The sequence below is a fragment of the Hydra vulgaris genome, chromosome 02 (genome assembly GCF_038396675.1).
Source record: "Hydra vulgaris chromosome 02, alternate assembly HydraT2T_AEP".
In the NCBI taxonomy this organism is placed as follows: Eukaryota; Metazoa; Cnidaria; class Hydrozoa; order Anthoathecata; family Hydridae; genus Hydra; species Hydra vulgaris.
In genome coordinates, this window is record NC_088921.1 from 59991380 (window position 1) to 60012823 (window position 21444).

Consider the following 21444-nt stretch of genomic DNA (forward strand, 5'->3'; position numbering starts at 1 on the left):
TAGTAAAGTACACCAACGCTTTTAACCTGCCTACACAATATTTTATGGTACATTTCTTTAATTAGTGTCTCCTTACTTTTTCAATGAACTACCTGCCCCCCAACTCATACGAGCCATATGCAGACACCCTCTCCCCCACCTGTCTATAGGTTTTAGTTGTCTAAGATCTTCTCAGTTCTGCCACTTGCATAGCATTACGTACAAATGTCTCTAAGTGCAAAAGTCTTTAGTGTATGTTGAGTTTACAGGCAGTATATGGAACAATCGTATTTATTATCTATAAAAATGAGAAACTTTAAAATTTTATTTAAACAAAAAGAAATTTTTTTCTTGCTTTATTACTATTTTTTTTTGATCTAAATATATAAGCCAGATGGAAAAATTTCAAAATTTATTACGCTAAGGAAAGGTCTTAACCGCCCCTTCCTTCCACCTCCCTCTACTGAAACGATACTGATAACAACGCACTGAATCACTGAGCTATTAATGATATGCGTTTAGGAGAAAAACAAACTTAATTTTAAATCTTTATAAGCTCTATGTATGCGGAAAAGGTGTGCATATTAAATATAGAAAAAGTCGGTGTGAATAGACTAACAAAGAAAAGACTAAAAAAGACTAACGAAGACAGAAAAAGACTAACAAAGACGTATTTTTACGGGTTCGGTCAGCATGAACTTTAATTACGCACTGTTAAATACCGTAACTTATTATAAAGACTAAGAAGAAGAAAATACATTAGCAAAAACATTTGCTAAAAAATTATATATTTTTTTGTATTAAAAAGCGGAAAAAAAACTTTTTTATATAAATGTAATAGTTCAGTAAACTATAGATTGTTAGTTCTGTTTCGAAATGAATCTTGTGCAGATTTAATTTAATTTAAAATGTTTATTTCCGTTTTTTAGTACAAAAAAGGATAATATTTTGTTTTTGATATAATTTTATTAACGGGTTTTGCTCGTAAAACTCCCGTCCTTAGGCCTGAAACGTAATTAAATTTTTCAAGTTTATTAACACGTTTTGTCATGTTTTAGTTCAATATGTTTTAACTGAGTTTTTATTTATCATGGCGTTTCTAATTCGTATTTAACTGAAAGTCAAAATTGGTTAAAAATGGCTAATATATCATCTGGGCGACTAATGGGTCAATGCTCATCAAATATTATTTCAGAATCTCAGATTTCCACTATGAATCAAGAAGATGACATTCCTGAATTACGCAAACAGGAAATAGGAGATATTTTGCAGCAAATTATGAATATAACTGATCAATCTTTAGATGAAGCTCAAGCCAGGTTAGGGACTATAAGTTCTCGTATTTTTAAGTAAATATGCAAATCTACCAGTATCATATATAACTGTTCAATTTAATAAATTTATTTTTAAAATAAACTTATTAAATTGTTCAGTTATATATGACACTGGCAGACTTGCATATTTACATAAAATAATTTAATTTAAAATAATTTTAAAAATAATACTGAATAAAATATAAATATTTCTATAATACAATAGATGTAGAACTGATAAAATTTTTTTAAGCTGTTCTTAAGCTAGGTAGTACTTTTTTTTAGCTTTTAAAGTATAATGACAAATTGATTTTAAAAAATTTCATTAACATGAAATTGATTTTTGATTATTTGTGATTGATATTTGATAAAATGTAAAAAAAAAAAAAAATATGTATATATATATATATATATTCTTAAATTGTAATTAATTTATATGGTATATTTAATTGCTTATTTCAAATAACTTAGTTGTTTTTAATGGATAAAATAACGATGGATGTTTTTAAATTAGATTATAGTTTCATTGATCAAACCTAAAATTAAAAATAAATGGTTTTGTTTCCTGTTAGTATTTTTACCTACATAAATTACAAAAAAGCAACTAGTTAGAATTGCCAAAAACCAAATAATAGAATAATTGATTATCAAAAAATAAAGGAAAAGTGCTTAAATCTTTAAGCCTAAAGTAAAGTGACTTTAAGAATTCCACTTCAATGCATTGATTTTCTTACTTATTTTTTTTCTTCTTAGAAGCTTGGGTTTTAAACAATTACTACTATTGTAATAGGATGTAACTAAAAGAATAAAAATGTTTTAGGCTAAATGTTTTAGTATAAAAGTTTTAAATACTTTATATTTTTCTTGTGTTAATGTACCATTCATTTTACTATTACCATTACCATAAATTACCATACCATTCATTTATAAATTAGATAATGATTTTCTAAAAGCTAATTTAGCTAGAAATACTTAATACTACAGTTTCTCATTAAAATATGTTGAACATATGTTTTTTATTTAAAATACTTATAAGCAATTTATTTCTATAAAATTAACTATGTGAAATAAATAAATTTAAAACTCCCATAGCTGAACTAGGCTCCAAATTGGATTCAAAAAATGTTTGCTAGAATTTTGAGGGAGTTATTAAAAAATATTACTTTCATGTCTGTAATACATAACAATTCCTTCTGGACAATTACCATTTTGTAAAATTCAATGTGCACAATCATTAACAATTGTGCACAATCAGCAACACCAAAAATCTTTTTAAATCCCTTAAAGTTTTTTTTGCAATTTTTTTTGGAATTCTAGAACAAAGCTATATAAAAGCAGTAACGCTAAACTAGGGAGTTAAAGATACAAAAGCAAACAATGAAACAGTTTAAAGTTATATATACTGTATAATGTTTTTTTATTCAAAATATATTTGAGGCCCCTGAAAATCGATTTAGCTTAAGGCCCAGAGGGTATTTTTTCAGCACTGGATATATTGCAGTCTTGAAACATTGTAATAGTTTTTACCAATATATTAAATATAAGTTAATTTGGCATGTAAAACTTACATTTTTAGAGAGATTTAAAAGTTATATTAATAACTTTTACATGTCTATGTTCATTGTGTGGTTGAGTTTTAAACTTATTTTGTTCTTGGATGAAATACCTATCATTCTTTGATACAAAATATTTATATAGATGGCAGTTAAATTCTGACATAGGATACTTGACTTTTGTGTAGTCTGAAAGTTTTGATTAATGATTCAAGTCTAAAATCCCAAAAGTGAAAAATATTGTGAAGGTTGTTTCTTACAACCAAGCAAGGGATCAATAGTAACATTTAATATGATCAAGGTCATGATATAGCATCAGGCTAAAGTGTATTATTGATAAATGTTGGTTCAGTGACAAACTAAGATATATATACATATATATTTGTATATATATATATATATATATATATATATATATATATATATATATATATATATATATATATATATATATATATATATATATATATATATATATATATATATATATATATATATATATATATATATATATATATATATATATATATGCTTGTAAAAATATTTTTCTGTCTTTTGAGTTTACGCTGAAAAGGTTAAACAGTAATTAGTAATTGTAAAAAAATATTTTCATTCTTATTGTAAAATTGATTTTTGGTGTTGATAAAAAAACAGATAGTTAAATAAATTTTTTTCTATTTTCCATTTTTAAAAAGTTTCAATTTAAATTTTGTTTTATTTTATTCAAATTGAGTCAGTTATTAAAGATTAATAAATTTAAATTTGTTTTATTAAATTTAATTTAAATTTTTTAAAAGTTTTAAGTGCTCTATTTTACAATTTTTTTTTTTTTACTTTTAAAATATCTAAACTATGTTAAAGAAAAGAAAATTCTTTATATTAAATTTAAGTTACTTTTTTTGTTTATTTTACATTCAACTATTTTGTTTATTTATAGTTTCAAATCAATAAATTTTTTAATCCTGTTTCAAAAGTGCTTATATAGTAAAGTGCTTAATGCTTGTAATGCTGTATATAAATGCATTACCGGATAGACCATAATCAAGCCTGAAGGAAAAATGATTTAAGAGACTTTTTTAAGTAAACCTTATGTAACAAATTTATGAAAAGATAATTTATTTAGTTTTAAATCTGCTTTTCAACAAGTTTTTTATTATCATCAATTTTTTGAATTGATCAGAAATGATCAATCTAAAAAATTTGAAATGATTTGATTAGAAATGATTAACTAGTTTAAAATGTTAAAAAAAAAATTGTTGTTAGTTTTTTTTTTTGTTTTTTTTTTTTGAAGTTCACCCATAAATAATTGCCCCCTCATTAAAAAACTAAAATGCGAGAAAACAATCAAAAGACAATAATCTTGTGTTATGAATGTTTTTAAAAATAAGTTTTTTTTTCTACAAACAACCTATTTAAATTTCATTGATAATTTTTAATAATTGATAATTATAACAATTTGATAATTATAACAATATTGTTTAATTTAAAGGTATCTAGACTTTAAATAGTTTTTAATGTGGTTTTAAATTAAATTTAATTACAATGCAGTACTTTAAAATAGGCAACTGACATAATTTAACTTTTAATGATTTAAATATGTATACTGAGTAAAGTTATATTTACTTACGTTACCCTTTTGTGTTACACAGCAAAATCTCATAACAAGGCCTGGATAAGTAGATACATTTACTGACTCGTTAGTTTGTTTCACCTTCTTTAGATTCATTAGTTTAGTTCGGACATTTGTTTTTATGGTTTTTTAAAAGATACTTTTTTTTATTTCTACATTTAGAAATTATGCATTTTTGTTTAGTGAGTTTTTTCGATCCAAATTGGTTATAATTTTAGGTATTTAAGAAATATTGTTGTAGGCAGGTGCAGTTTTTAGAATAGACCAATTCAATTAAAATTAATATTTTTTTCTTATAACTGTCAAATAAATTTTGACAGAGATTATGCTGTCAAAATATATTTGGCATTTTAATATGGTAAAAAAGAACTTTTTATGAAACTAAGATCTAACCAGTTTCATGCACAAATTTCAACAGGTATGTGCGTTATCAATGATTGCTGAATTAAAAAAGAAAAGTAAACTATATTTTATAGAATTATTAAAAACTGTAGTCTTTAACGTTGTTATTTTTTCTGGTTTCAAACTCTACTTTAGAAAGCACGCACTAAATTGTCATAGAATGAAGTCTGCTCTTTTCACTGTTTTGTGTGAAATCAAAGAAAAAACAGGTGTGCTTGTCTTTTTTTTTTGCAAGAAGTTTAATATGCTTAACTTTATTAAATTTTGATACTCGTGAGTAATATCAATTTACAAATTGATGTTACTCACAAGTATAAAATTTTTAAATATTCATTGCTTAAAAAAAAATTGTATTTTAATTATACATTTTGATATTCACATAGTATTTTAATACGATGTATTAAAATACTATGTGAATATCAAAATGTATAATTAAAATACATTTTTTTTTTAAAGCTATGAATATGTGTAATCAGATGGATGATCCAGTAGATCCTCAGATGGTTCGTTTAGACAACATGTTGTTAGCTGAAGGTGTTGCAGTTGATAAAACTAGTCCTGAAACAATTTCTTCTCATGATAGCCATATTGAAAGCAGTGATTACAAGATGAAGTTATCTCAAATTCGTCAAATATATCAAACTGAACTAGAAAAGTATGAACAGGTAAAACTGTTAATATGTTAATAAAATAAAATAATATTTTAAATTGTAACTGTAATAATTGTGTGTATATGTATATATATATATATATATATATATGTATATATATATATATATATATATATATATATATATATATATATATATATATATATATATATCTATGTATATATATATAATATATAATAATTGTGTGCATATGTATATATATATATATATATACATATATATATATATATATACATAAACATATATATATATATATATATATATATACATATATATATATATATACATATATATATATATATATATATATATATATATATATATATATATATATATATATATATATATATATATATATATATATATATGCAAGTCATTATATGACCAGGCAAATCGCATTTTGCTTTGATGATTTGACTGCGGCTATTTCAAAAAATATTTTAAAAAACGCCCTGAATGAAAGTATTCTGAATTATACCTTGAGTGAATAAATTACATCAAAACTTCTTAACAAACGTTTTTATATTTGCGAAACACTTTTAAATAAAGTAACAATTTACTGATAATGATTTTTTTTTTTAAAGTATAATTGACAGTTGTATATAGTATTTTAAATATATATTATATAAATTATTTAAGTATGCATTTTTCTATAATAAATGTTATTAAGAAATAAACAATTATTTGTTTTTATAAACGACGGCATTCTGTGACAACAAAAGTCTTTTTAACGAATCTTAGTAAGAATAATTAAAGTTAATATATTTAAAAAGATAAGTAAAATTTTGTTGAAAAGAAAGACAAATGTTTCAGAAAGTTGTTACAATTAAATAAGTTTGATCTTTAATGCTTTTATATTATTGAAACGCTTTTTAATGAAGTAACGAAACTTACTTGTATAATTATGTATTTTTAATGATAAATGTTAATCTTTTGAAACAAATTTAAAAAAACAAAAAAACAAAGTGCAAATGTACAAAGAATGAAATGTTTTTCACGTAAATATTTACTTGTGTACATTTACATGGAAACCGACATTTCTAAATTAGTAAAAAAAACACTTTAATTCAAATCAAGTGTGAGTATATTTTAACCAATCATTAAAAGTAAAAAATTCTTTGTTTACTAGTGTTTATTAATGTTCTAAATATTAAAAAAGATAAAAAATTATTTTGAATGTAATTAAAAATATGATTTAAATTAACTAAGCATTTTAGTTTGTTGAGTTTTGTTTTAGTAGGGTTATATATTATATTGGGTTGAGGAATAAGTTTGTTCGGTTTTTTCAGAGATGATTATTTAAAGGATTTGTTTGTTGTTGAGTAAAGTGTTTGTATTCATTAGACAGAGCCTTTTCTGCTCTATAGAACTATGTTATTTGCTTTTTTGAATAATTTTAGTTTTTCCTATTTTCCACCCTCAAAAATGGAATACCCAGGTGGCAAAATTCAGCATTTTTGACACCTACTTTTCTTCGCTTTTTATTGCAATCAAAAAGCAGCTGAAGCCGCTTGTGACATATGCAATGTATATGGAAAAGGTGTCATAGGTGAGCGCACAGCACAGAAGTGGTTTGCGAAGTTCAAAAATGACGATTTTGACCTCGAAGACATACCTCGCAGTAGACAACCCACAGAATTCAATGAGGAGTATCTTAAGGCACTTTTGAAGGAAGATGGTTGCAAACAAGTCGTGAATCAGCCGAAAGAATGAACTGTGATCATAAGATGATTCTCAATCATCTTCACTCAATGGGTGTTGCCAAAAAGCTCGGAGCCTGGGTGCCTAACAAGTCTGATGAAGTCAACAAAGAAAATTGTCTTCAAATTGCTGCTCAACACTTTGAGCGCGATTGAGTAACACTTGGCCATAATTTGCGCTTTTTGTATCGAATTAACATGGGAGATGAGAAATGGTGCCTGTATGTCAATATGAAACAAAGAAAAGGAGTGGGTGGCCCCAGGAGTCACGCCAACGCTGAGAGTCAAGCAAAATCTCCTCTCGTAAAAGACCATGATCTGCGTTTTGTGAGAAACCATCATACACTGGGAAATGCTTGAAAGGAATGCAACGGTCAACAAAAAGCTCTACATTGCCCAACTATGCCATGTAAATGAGGCTGTGCAACTGAAAAGACCTGACCGACAAGGCCAAGTATTCTTGCTCCATGACAATGCCAGACCCCATGTTGCAAAAGTTGTCAAAACTGCACTCCAAGAGCTTGAATGGGAGGTTCTTCAACATCCACTATACTCTCCGGACCTTGCGCCAACAGATTATCACCTTTTCCGCTCCTTGTTGAATCAAATGAGGGAATGTTAACTTGGACAGCAAAGAGGACTTCAAAAACTGGATCAACAACTTCTTCAACACCAGACCAGGTGATTTTTGCTGGAGCGGCATCAACAAATTGGTCGAGAGTTGGGAGGAGATAGTAAACAGTAACGGCAAATACTTTATTGATTAATTTATTGTTATAATTATTGTTTTTTGTTTAAAGAAAGCTCTTTGAAAAAAACCGAACAAACTTATTCCCCGACCCAATATATATTAAAAAATATATTGTGCTTTTGCTTTAGTTAAGTATTTTTTTATTTTCTCTTTTGTTAAGATTTTTTTCTTTTTTGAAGTTTTTGTTTAGATAAACTTAGGTAATTTTTTATAGCGCATTTTTAAATTTTGAAAACATGTCAAAAGCTGTGGTCAAATCATCAAAACAAAGTATTTTTAGCGTGGTCATATAATTGCATGCAATCGCACTTATATATATATATATATATATATATATATATATATATATATATATATATATATATATATATATATATATATATATATATATATATATATATATATATTTATATATATATGTATATGTATATATATATATATATATATATATATATATATATATATATATATATATATATATATATATATATATATATAAATGTATATATGTTATATATATACATATATATTATATATATATATATATATATATATATATATATATATATATTATATATATATATTTATATTAAATATATATATATATATATATGTATATATATATATATATATATATATATATATATATATATATATATGTATATATATATACATAAATACATATATACATTCATATGCGTGCACACACATATATATCAGTGGTGTATCCTCCAGTTTTTTCCTGTATGTCCTGCGGGCAACTGAAATAGGTTTATATATATATATATATATATATATATATATATATATATATATATATATATATAATATATATATATATATATATATATATATATATATATATATATATATATATATATAAATTATGTTAATGTATTCTACAGAGTGCTCAATGTTCTTAAAGAACAGGGCAATAATAAATTAGTAAAAATCAGTAGGTTCATCAGGATTCTTCCTGATGAACCTACTGATGGTGAAACACAGTGTTGAAGTAATCAAAAATTAGATAAGTGTTTTTACTAATTTATTATTGCTCTGTTCTTTAAGAACATTGAGTACTCTATTTGTAAAATACACTAACATAATTTACATATATATATATATATATATATATATATATATATATATATATATATATATATATATATATATATATATATATATATATATATATATATATATATATATATATATATATATATATATATATATGTATACATATATATATACATATATATATATATATATACAATATATATATATATAATATATATATATATATATATATAAATTATGTTAGTGTATTCTACAGAGTGCTCAATGTTCAACAGAACAGAGCAATAATAAACTAGTAAAAATCAGTAGGTTCATCAGGATTCTTCCTGATGAACCTACTGATGGTGAAACACAGTGTTGAAGTAATCAAAAATTAGGTAAGTGTTCTTACTAATTTATATATATATATATATATATATATATATATATATATATATATATATATATATATATATATATATATATATATATATATATATATATATACACATATTTTGAGCTATGACATAGCTATTAAGCTATGTTCAGGGCTTGCTTTATGTACTACTAAAGTCATACCTTAGACAAATTAGTAAAGCAACTGGTTAACATAAAATGATTAAACTGCAATAAATTTAACAATGCAAATATTTCCATAAAATTAAAAAAGGATTAACCTCTTTTTATGATATGGAAAGAATTTTTTTAATCAGCAGTGACGATATAGAAATTATGTTGATTAATAGTTTTAATTTGTATTTGTAAATGAAGATGCAAAAAAATACTTCAAATGTAATACCTAAAAGGAAGAGTACATTGCTTGTTGATATAAATTGTATAACTAGTTGTAATACAATTAAAAAGAATACTGCAAAAACTTGATGTTAATAAAGCTATTGGTGTTGATGGTATTAGTCCTTACGTATTAAAAAGGTGTTACAAAACTAAAAGTATACCACTATTAGTGATCGACCAAAACCTGTTTCGGTATCAGTTTTGGCAGAAATTTCAATATGAACGGATACCAAAATTTCGGTTTTGGCACTTTTTATAAATTTGGTATAAACTAAAATTTCGGTTGTAAAACAAACTGAAAGCCGATATTTATCTAATTTAGAAAAGCAGTTATTGTTTAGATTTTTCACAAAATATTTTAAGAATTTTCGCAAAAATATTGAGAATTTTTGCTAAATACCTCAAAAAATCTTGTTTTGCGGAGAAAATCTACCAGTTGTTAAATTTCGCTATTAACTTATATTGCTAATTATTTTATTAAATATTAATTTGGGATACATGTGTAATTAATTTTAACATAATACAGGTATAAAAAAACAAAAAATGTAAAATTGCATTTTTAAATAAATTTTTCTTATAAAATATATTTTGACTAGCCCAATTTTCCGTATCGGTTTTGGTAAAATATTTGCCAAAATTTTGGTTTTGGCACCAAATTTGAGTACCCGAAATTTCAGTTTCTTTCTGTTTCGGCTTTTTTATATTCAACCATATCAATAAAAATTTACAAATGCTGATCATAAATAAATAGAATTTGGTTAGGTGTCACTCATATATTTACAAACTAGTCAATGGAGTGACACCTAGAAAACATACAAAGTATAAATAAGAGAGAAAAAAAAGAAAAGATTGTTAAACAAATAATAATGATATATGTAATAATTATAGTAATAATACAAAGTAATGATAATAATAATAATAAAGTATCAATAATATGAAGAGTAATTATAATACAATATAAATTGTATGTATATATCATAAATAATAACTAAATATAATAATAACATAAAATCTAGCAATAATAACACAATAATAAATAAATACAATAAAGATAAATAATAAATAAAGCAAAAATCAAACCACTTGTTGGTTAAAGAAATTATATATCAAAGGTAACTTAAGTACAGAGAGAAATTATAATAAAATACACTCCAACAATATTTTTTTAATTGAACTCTGTTGAGCAGTAAATAATTCGTAACAAGGGGATATTTTTTTTAAACTTTTTTTTAATGCAGGAATACACTGGTTCCATTGGGAAATACATTGTTGTTTTATGGAAAACTTACCATATTTAATTGTGTTGAAAAAAGAAGAGTACAGCTTACTATTTTCTGTATTCCTGGTGTGATGATTGTGAGTTTCATTTGTTTTAATAAAAAAAATTTTAAAAAGAGTTTGGTAGTTTATTTTGGAGTAAGTCAAACACAAAAAGACAATTGTAAAACTTTACAAGATCATGGAGTTTTATGACTTTTATTTCAGAAAATATTTTCAGATATCAGATCTCATTAGTGAAAACGTCATTATTTTATTAGATGCGCGTTGTAAACTAGTTATGCCATTAAGTAAAAAGTTACTTTTTTGACCTCAAACAATACAACAATAGCAAAGGTCAGAAGAGAACGAAGAAGAATAAACCATTCGAAGAGTTTGGATAGGAACATATTAACAAATTAGAGAAAGCATACTGTTAGCTCATGTATGTTTTTTTTTTAAGATATAACAATTGATTATACCAAGATAGGTTTTCATCAAGATATACTCCAAGATATTTATATATTTTGACAGAAAAAGTTTTTTTCTGTTAATTTTAATTTTAATATTATCACTAGTTTTTTGAGGGGAATGAAAAATAATGCATTCAGTTTTATTGACATTCAATGAAATATGAATACTATTTAACCAGTTACTTACCAGCGATGAAGATCTTTATTAACTTTTTTTACAAAGAGTCGTAAGTGATTTGTTGATATATAAAAGATTGGTATCACCAGCATAATGATATACCTTAAAATTTTTTAATGAACAAGATAAATCATTTATATATAATAAAAACAATAACAGTCCAAGAATGGAACCTTGTGGAACGCCATATTTAATAACTTTATGTGATCAACCGTATCAAAAGCTTTTTGAAGATCTATAAATACACCACAAGCAAAGAAACCACTGTCAATTGCACCACGAATCATTTCAGTAATGCCAATAAGAGCATGAGAAGTGGAGTGATTTGAGCAAAACCCAAACTGTCAAATATGAAAACAAGCAGAATTATTCAAAAAGTTGTAAATACAAGAATACATAAGTTTTTCTAAAAGTTTGCTGACATTTGATAATAATGAAATTGGTCTGTAGCTATTACATTCAAGTTTTGAGTCTTTTTTATGAATTGGGATAACAGAAGCAGTTTATAAGATATCAGGGAATACACCAGTGATGTACATATTAAATAGTTCAGAAAGTACTGGAAAGAAATCATTTGCAAGAGCTTTTATAATAGGTATTGGAATGCTGTTAGGTCCCGAAGCCTTGCTGTCATTAAGAGAATGAATAATAGATAATACTTTGTTTTTGTCTGTAGGTTTTAGGAATATTGATTTAAGATTAGGATTTTTAAGATATTTATTAAACTCAGTATTGGATAAGTGTATCTTTTTCTGTAATTCTTTCGGAATTGAAACAAAGAATGAATTAAAAGATTCCGAAATCTTAATGGGGTCATATATCATGGAGTTGCTAGAAGGATTGTTTACATAAACCCGTGTGTAAATTAATAAAAAATGTAATATATAAGTTTTTTTTATGTAGGCATGAATTTTTTATAAATTTAAACGTTTGAAACTATTTTTCCATGTCTTCCTAAAAATCTTTTAAATCATTATCTTTAGAAAGAATTTTTTTGAAGTTACTTTTATTTAGGAATAAGTTCAAAACCGACTACTAGCTTTTACACATTTTATGTGAATTATACAAGTATATAAAATAACTTTATTTACTTATATAAGCATGTATTTTGTTGATTAATGGAAAAGTTTAGAAGCATTTTGTAATGTTGATACAATTAATTTTTATATTTAAACTTTTGATTTTTTTAAATCTTTTAAACAAACATTTTATTTTTTGAAAATTTTTTTTTTTTTCAATCATGATAGGAATGAATAAGTTAAAATCTTTTATAATAATTTTTAAATTCATTGTGTGAAGCGCTTAAGTTGTAATGCTCAAATTAAAATTAAATTGCTTGTTGGCAGTTTATTTTTATTTAAATTGCAGGCGTATTTTATTTATTTTTTCCTATTTTTACAAATAAAAAAAAATTAAAACCTTTTTTTTAACTAGACTTACTAATAAAGCATGAAATTATTAAAATTACTTTTTTAAATGACTGTGTTATTTTTTTAAACAATTTTTTTTTTTTTGCAACCTTTTTGAAAAAATAAATGTTACATATATAAATATACAAATTATATAAAAAATATATAAAAAATATATAAAAAGTATATAAAAATATATAAAAAATATATTAAAAAATATATAAAAAATATATTAAAAAATATATAAAAAGTATATTAAAAAATATATATAAAATATTATATACAACAATAAATATTTTTTTAATAAATTTGATAAAATTTGTTCATTTATTAAACAATCATTAGTTGTAATTTGTTACTTAATTTAAAAGCGTTTTGCGTAACTTTAATAAAACGTTTAAAAAGATAAGTTTTAAAAACATTTATTTCAAACCTAATAAAAAACGTAACAAAGTTTTGCAAAGTTTTGTTTAAGTTTTTATTTTAGTGCTAATTTTCATATAACTTTTATTATTTCGTATAACTATAACTTTTTTATATATTTTTTATAATTATATATATATTATTATTTCGTACAACTTATATAACTTTTTTGTAAGGAATTTTTTTTTCGTTTCTTTTTTCATTAAGAATTTTTTTAAACTTTTTTTTGTAGTTTAAGTTTAGCTTAGCGTTTCTACATTTATCGCAATTCTGAAATATTTAAGTTATCAAAATATATAATCAATCATGGTCAAGTTGTCAAAAAATAAAATCAATTGCGTGGTCACCAATAGCGCTCGATTGCACGCCATTCCTGTCCAAGCCTGTAACTATTCAAATAAAAAATACAAGCATTTAATTAACCTATTTACTATTAGTTTAATTTTAATTTTGATTTAAATATTAGCAAATATGTTCATTTAATTTTTACTAATGGTTAATAATTTTTAAAGTGATTCTTAAGGCGCTTTTTAAATTAAAGATAATTAAAGAAGAGATAATTACAGTAAACTTAATGATTAAAAAAAAAAGTGTAATTTTTTTTTAATTAAAAACATAAAAATACCTAGATCCTAATAAAATTTTATTAGGATCTAGTTATTTTATTATTATTAAAGTCAAAAAGAATACGGAAAAGAAACAAAACTTTCTGAAAAAGTTTACATTTCGTTTTTTTATTTACTTTATGTAAAATAAAATAACAAGCTAAGGATCAAAAGTTCATTTAAAAATTAAATTAACGCGATTGTTATTAGATCTGAAATTTTTACATTTGTCTATTTATTTTCAAAAATAGTTCGCTCTTAATTGCCAACAAACAAAGTTAACTTTATTCTGAATGGATATTTTAAAATCTTTCAAAAAAGCAAATTTTTCATACATCTCTTTGTTAAAAAAAAATTTGTAATAAGTTTTTAAAACTAAGTTTCGTAAAACATTTTTTTTATAAAAATAGAATAGCTAAAATAAACAGAAAATTAGTTATATTCTACTGTATTTAAAACTGAAATTTTTTTTTTCTATTTTTAATAAAATAGCAAAAATATATATACACTACCGTTCAAAATTATTCCAATGACAATAACTTTTTAAAAAATGCTATTTTTAATAAATTTTTTTTAATGTTTATTTTCGCACTATTAGATAATTTAAAAGTTTTTTGATTAAAATGCTTTGATAAAAATTATAAGAATAATAAAAATACTAAAAAGGGCTAACCTACGTAAAATATAAACCATCAATGACTGTAAATGTGGACCAGTGTGTCAAAGTTTTAAATCTTTGGTTTTAAGATAAGTTAAACAATCTTATCTTAAAGCCAGTCTGGAAAAAAAAAATTGTCTGTACAACATGGTGAATGTAGTGTGGGGCTGTTTTAGTTGGAATGCCACTGGTAACTTAGTAAAAATAGAGGGAGTAATGACAAAAGTAGTTTACTTGTAAACTTAAAAATCATGCTACACCTTCGGAAAGACGTGTTAATGGAACCCATTTACTTTTTTGTAAGAAAATGACTTTAAGCTTAAATCCGGACATAATTTTCAAAAAATTGTATTATACATTATTCTACTGAGTTCGAGAACGATCAAATATTGAATAGAATGATTTAGCCTCCCCAATCACAAGATCACTCTCCTATCAGATTTTTATAGGAGGAATTAAAAGTATTGTCAAAGACTAATGCCTAATGATGCATAAGATGTGGACAAAACTTATTAGTTGGTGGCATAAAATTGACTTTTGCAAATTGGATAAATTGTTAAGTAGAATGCCAAGAATGTATGGTGGTTATTGTCTTTAAGGTTGATTAAAAAGCAAGTAAATTATAAACTAATCTAATTGAATTATATATTAATTTTTTTGTAAACCTAATAAATAGGAAGATAACATATAAATCAGGTAGTCTTTGTTTTCAGTTTCTCTCCCAATAGTAAGTAAAACTTTGATATCTTATATTGATAAGTATGACCATTTGAATAACTATGAATGGTAGTGTGTATATATATTTTTGGGTGCCCATACCGCTTCAGCTATACAAAAACAGGTCTGGGTTCGTCCCTGCCAGCTTAAAAACAATAACTTTCATGTCATTAAATCTCATAAAATATTTTCTTATAAAAGATCATAAGTCAACCAACATGTTTAGAGCTTCTTGACGCCATAGACCAGGAAAAAATAGAGATATAAAGTCGGAGTCCTTTTGATACTCCGCATCCCTGATTATTATTATTTTTTTATTATATCGTAAATAGATCCTTTGATTTATAATAAAAGTATAAAATTTCTTTCTTTTGTTGCCAAATTAGTAATTAGTTTTATTTTTGGGTTATTTTCATTAATATACTTTTACTAGTGAGCGATGACTAATGCTTACTAAATAATTCCACATCTGGATATAAAACATCATTGAAAAAAAGAATGTCTTTAAGCTTTTGTTATTGTGAATTAAAGATCAGGAGTTAAAGATAATATCATTTCTAATTTTATTTAGGCTTGTGCTGAATTCACTACTCATGTCATGAACTTGCTTCGTGAGCAATCGCGTACACGTCCTATTTCCAAAGAAGAAATTGATCGCATGGTTAGTATAATTCATCGAAAGTTTAATTCTATTCAGTTGCAACTTAAACAAAGCACTTGTGAGGCTGTTATGATTCTTAGATCTCGGTTTTTGGATGCAAGGTTAATTTGCAATTCAACAGTTACTATTACTTTATTTATTATAATAAATAATATCAGCACTTGGTATCACAAAAATGACTTAATCAGGTTAATCTTTTGATTAACCTGATTAATTTTGGTCAATCAAATTGAAAATAAATTTTTACTATATTTGTATGTTTACCTGTTTAATGTGCTGTTATCTGTGCTATATTATTTGGCTTGTATTATTATAAAACCATGCTAAAGAATTTTTTTAAAGAGTTTTTTCAAAATAAAAATTAGCAATAATTCTTTTGTCTAAATAATAAATAAATTTTGTTCTACTTTATTTTATCAAACTTAAAGTATATTGATTTTGTCAAAGACCGCATGAAAAAGGTGTAATATTATTTTAAAAATATTTTATTAAGTGTTTGTGAATATCATTGTATGATATTTTACAATGGTAAATAAGTATCCTTTTGATTATTATTATTATTATTATTATTTTGTATTTTAGGCGTAAACGTAGGAACTTCAGTAAGCAGTCAACAGAAGTTTTAAATGAGTACTTTTATTCTCACTTGAGTAATCCTTATCCATCAGAAGAAACAAAAGAAGATCTAGCACGTAGTTGTGGAATAAGTGTTGCTCAGGTAATGTCTTTATTATATATTTTTGAATCTTTACTAATTGAGTTGAATATTTTTGAAAAAAAACTTTTCAATATTATCATCATAATCATAATTGTGTAGTTTTTGATATTTTTTGTATTTCCTTATGTTTTATGTGCTTTATGATATTTCATATAGTTTGTGAATTATGATGTAGTTTTTGATATATTATTAATATAATTCCTAATATTTTGTGTAGTTCCTAATGTTTTATATTTGTTTTTGATATTTTACATAGTTCCTGATATTTTAATAGCGTCTGATATATAGTTTTATATAGCATCTGTTCTGTATGGTTCCGGATATGTGATGTAGTTTTTTTGTCTGTTTCCTGTTTCTTTTGTGTAGTCCCTGGTGTTTTGTACATGATTATCTTCCTCTTGGTGTCATGTAATTCATTGCAACCTGTCCATGCAAATAGACAGGTTACACATGTCTTGCTGTCTTGTAGGACTTCCCTACCTTGAGACTCTTGGTTGACCAAAGTCTAAAGATGGTGTCTCAATTAAATACTCATCTACGGCAGATTTGAACTGCCTCTAGTTATTGTCTTAAAAAAAGCCTTTTAGTTTAAGACAGAAATTTTCTGACCAGCTAGGCATCCTTTTTTTTTTTATCTAAAAAGATAACACAAGCTTAGACTTGTGTTACATTGTTTCCTGCCAAGGGTGCTGAACACTTGATCTTCTTAACTTTACTGATAGGTTTTTGCCTGTGCCTATTTAGTAATGGCTATGCAATTCTTCCTGTTATCTCCTAATGGGGGTTTCAACTTTAAAAAATAATTAAATGATTCTGAGGCCAGTTGCTAGTAGGGTTTACTCTGCATGGTATGGTAGCTTCCAGGAAGGCTGGTTCCATCAACTGCTTTTAAATATCAGAATATTACCAGTGCCATGTTCCATATAGATATTCCTGCTTTTGGTATGCATCATTGAGGCCACATAAAGTGATCTTTGTTACTAGTTTTGATTGATTAGCAGGAGTAAGGCAAATACAATTTACTACTACTGTCTTGAGGCTGACTGGGATTTTTTTTATGATTCTCTTTGAAATGGTTGTTGGGCTGATTTCTTTTGTCTCTCTTCTGAAAATCATGGCTCCAATGTAATCTGGATTCAAGCAGACATATAAGTTTGACATCCAAATCATTTCAGCTTCCATTGCTAAAGTTTTTCTTACTTCTGCTTATGATATGATTGTTCTACTGTGACGGTTTAAAACTTGCAATGGCTAGTGAATTCTAAGCCCTTTAAAAACTCATAAGGTTGCATCTCCTTTCTACAATGCTATAATGGTTGCTGCTTAAGTGAGCTATTATCTCTTGTTCCACCATCTAAAATAAGATATTGTATGAAGTAAAGTTGTATCTTTTTACTGCAACTGTTCCTTCAAAGTATCAATTCTTAGGAGTTCTACATGTTTTCCTGACTCATTTAAATTACATTTTTTAGCCTTCTGTCAACTGTTGTCGTGTTCTAAAGCTCTCATCTTTTAAGTAATTCCGAGTAGTATTTCAAGTAGTAATGAAATAGTGTTTTTAGTGATTTTAAGTGCTTGCAGCCTTATTTAGAAACAGGAGCTTGCTTGTTACTCAAGCAAGCTCCTGTTTCTCCAATTGAAAAGTAAAGTTGTTTTAAAAAAGAAAATCTTGTTTTTGTGTGCAGCTTTGTTTTCATAATTACATTCTTTTAAATTATCCCAAAAAATAAACACTTCATTGTATTTTTTTTTAGGTTTCAAACTGGTTTGGCAATAAGAGGATTAGGTATAAGAAAAATATAGGTAAAGCACAAGAAGAAGCTACTCTATACGCAAAATCAACGGCGTCACCTGCTTCAGATTGCATTAAAAATAATTGTGGTAAAAAAGTTTTTAATTATTTTTTCTTAAAAACCTTAAAGAGTTAAAGAGACAAAAGTTTAATGAAAACAATTGAGTCAGAAAAAACTATTAAGTTTTAAAAACAAAAAAAGCAGAGCTAATAAAATAGGAAATTTAAATAATATTTATTCTATTTAAATAAATTCCAAAAAGTAAAAAAAAATCTATAATTTAAATAATCTATGTACTGTTTTTATCTTTGTTTCTTTAGAGTGTTTTGTATTTTCAGCCACAAAATTTTATAAGGCAAAGCAAAAAAAACAACAGTTTTAAGTTGACATTAAAAATGAATAATTTTCCTATATTTTATTTGTTTGTTTTTTAAAAGAGGAAAGCAAAAACATATATGGCTATCTGTTTGTAAATCATATTTATATAATTTTAATGTAACAAGTATATATTGTCCCTATATGAAATTGTCTATGTAATGCATACTTTTATGTATAACTTTTTTATTATATAATTATATCTATTTGTTTATTGGTGTACGCACATTTAGCTTATTTAGATATTGCATTCACTTCATACACTGAATGTCTGTGGTTCATTTTCCACCTTATCCAAAAAAAAATTTTGTTTTCTCCCCTTCCTTTTAGTTAACTATGTTATTGGTGATATATATGTAAATAATTAATAATAAATAATATTGATAATTGCATATCAATTAATAATTATTATTATTGATAATTGTTAACCAAATACATAGTAGATTAAAAGGGAGGGGTCAGGTAGAACTAAACGCACTGAGCCGAATGTTAAAATGCAACAAGTATCCAAAATTACATAGGGGTAAAAGGTCAGGGATCAAAAGCATACAGGAATTAAAAAGTTATATAAAACAATTAAGGCTATGTGAAAAATATGTAGATGGCATGGCCTAACTAAAGCTTAAAAACTATATATACGTGTGTGCCTTACTTAGAAAGTACACTGAAAGGCTTAAATGGTATAAGAAATCTGAATGTGAAAAGATGTGTATCATTTTAAATGTACAATAAAAAGATTTTTATATACAAAAAAGAAAAGATAAATGGTTACAACTCAAATATATGACCAGCAGTATTTAAAAGAAAAACATTTCAAAAGAATTAATGTTGATGGGATTCAAACTACAGACTCTTCGTGTTTGAAGTAAATGCTTTTTTCAAATAAGCTAAGCGTATGCTATGGACAAATAAAAGCTATGGACAAATAAATACAATAATATAATAAAAAGTTATACATAAAAGTATGCGCATGCATTACATAGATGTTTTTATATAGAAACAATATGTACTTGTTACATTAAAATTAAACAAATATGTTTTACAAACAGATAGCAATTTATATTTTAGCTTTCCTTTTTAAATAAAATACAAATAAAATATAAAATCATATTTAATGTCAACTTAAGACAGTTTTTTCCTTCTTTTTTTTTTTTTTTTTGCTTTGCTTTATCAAATTTTTTTGCTAAAAATAATAACCACTCTAAAGAAATAAAAGCAGTATACAACTTATTTAAATTATTTTTAATCTTTTTTTTTATTTAGATTTATATTAATTTCCTATTTTGTTAGTTTTGCTTTCTTTGTTTTTGAAACTTAGTTTTTTCCACAACGCACAGTCGGTCAAAGTGTGGCAAAACCAAACAAAAAAATTTTGAAATTTAAAAAATGACATAAATCATTCTTTATATTTAAGACATGTTAATTATATAAATTGTTATAAATTTTTTTGATTAAAACTAAATAATGAATGCACACCATTATTTTTAAAATTCTCGTTGTATTCGAAGCTTGCTGACTCCATTTTTTTGGTTCTCTGAGTCTGCATAATGTTAGCCGTAATCTGCAGACTTGATAATTTATTTCATGTGTGTTTAATTTGTAACAGTTTCAGTATATGATGTCATCGTATAAATTTTTTCTATCAAGATGTTGTTTTTTTATTGTTGTTTTTTTAAAGACATAAGCATTTTTTCTACCACAATCAGAAAATCAAACATTAGAATAATTTTTTTATATTTATAATTTTCTTTTTTTACTTGCTTTATTATTACTTTGTTTTAGAAGCCAGCCAAAATCATGACACAATTATATGTATTTTGTGATTATTAGAGTTCGCAGGTAGAGAAAAGTAAAGACAGTATATTGTGGTTTCTCATTTTATATTTAGTTCATATGGTTTAATAAAGCTTTTCGTTTTATGTTTAATTTGATACTTTGAAGGAACAGTTGCAGAAATAAAGGAAAGGCAGTGAAATACTTAATTAGGACTCGTAAAAAAACCGTAAAAAGCTTTTCATGGTTTTACAAAGTATTTTAACTATTACAAAATATATTAATTTACTTACTTTTATTACTTTATTATTATACTTATTTTTTTGTTTTTTTGTTTTTTGTTTGTTTTGTAATTCACCTCCCCAAGGCCAAGAAGGCCACTACAGATGAGGAGGCTACTTGTAGTTATAACCCTCTCCCAACTATAACTTTGAAACACGAACCTTGACGAACAAGGCTGCTGCGCAGAGAAACTAGTCGAGCGCGGTACTACCAGGGACATGGTGGGAATTGAACTTTGAATCTCTCGCTTATGAAGCGAGCGCTCTACCACT

The 21444-nt window shown here is 24.9% G+C and overlaps 1 protein-coding gene across 1 annotated transcript in view; it reads left to right on the top strand.

Moving 5' to 3' along the window:
* Window positions 1–949: 949 nt before the first annotated feature.
* Window positions 950–21444, top strand: part of LOC100203767 (pre-B-cell leukemia transcription factor 1) — a 41720-nt gene continuing 21225 nt past the window's right edge. The window contains exons 1-6 of the mRNA XM_065791579.1: window positions 950–1298; window positions 5013–5086; window positions 5334–5542; window positions 16142–16332; window positions 16814–16949; window positions 18704–18830. Of these exons, the coding sequence (XP_065647651.1) occupies window positions 1117–1298; window positions 5013–5086; window positions 5334–5542; window positions 16142–16332; window positions 16814–16949; window positions 18704–18830 (919 nt within the window). The 5' untranslated portion in view covers window positions 950–1116. The remainder of the gene's footprint in view (window positions 1299–5012; window positions 5087–5333; window positions 5543–16141; window positions 16333–16813; window positions 16950–18703; window positions 18831–21444) is intronic.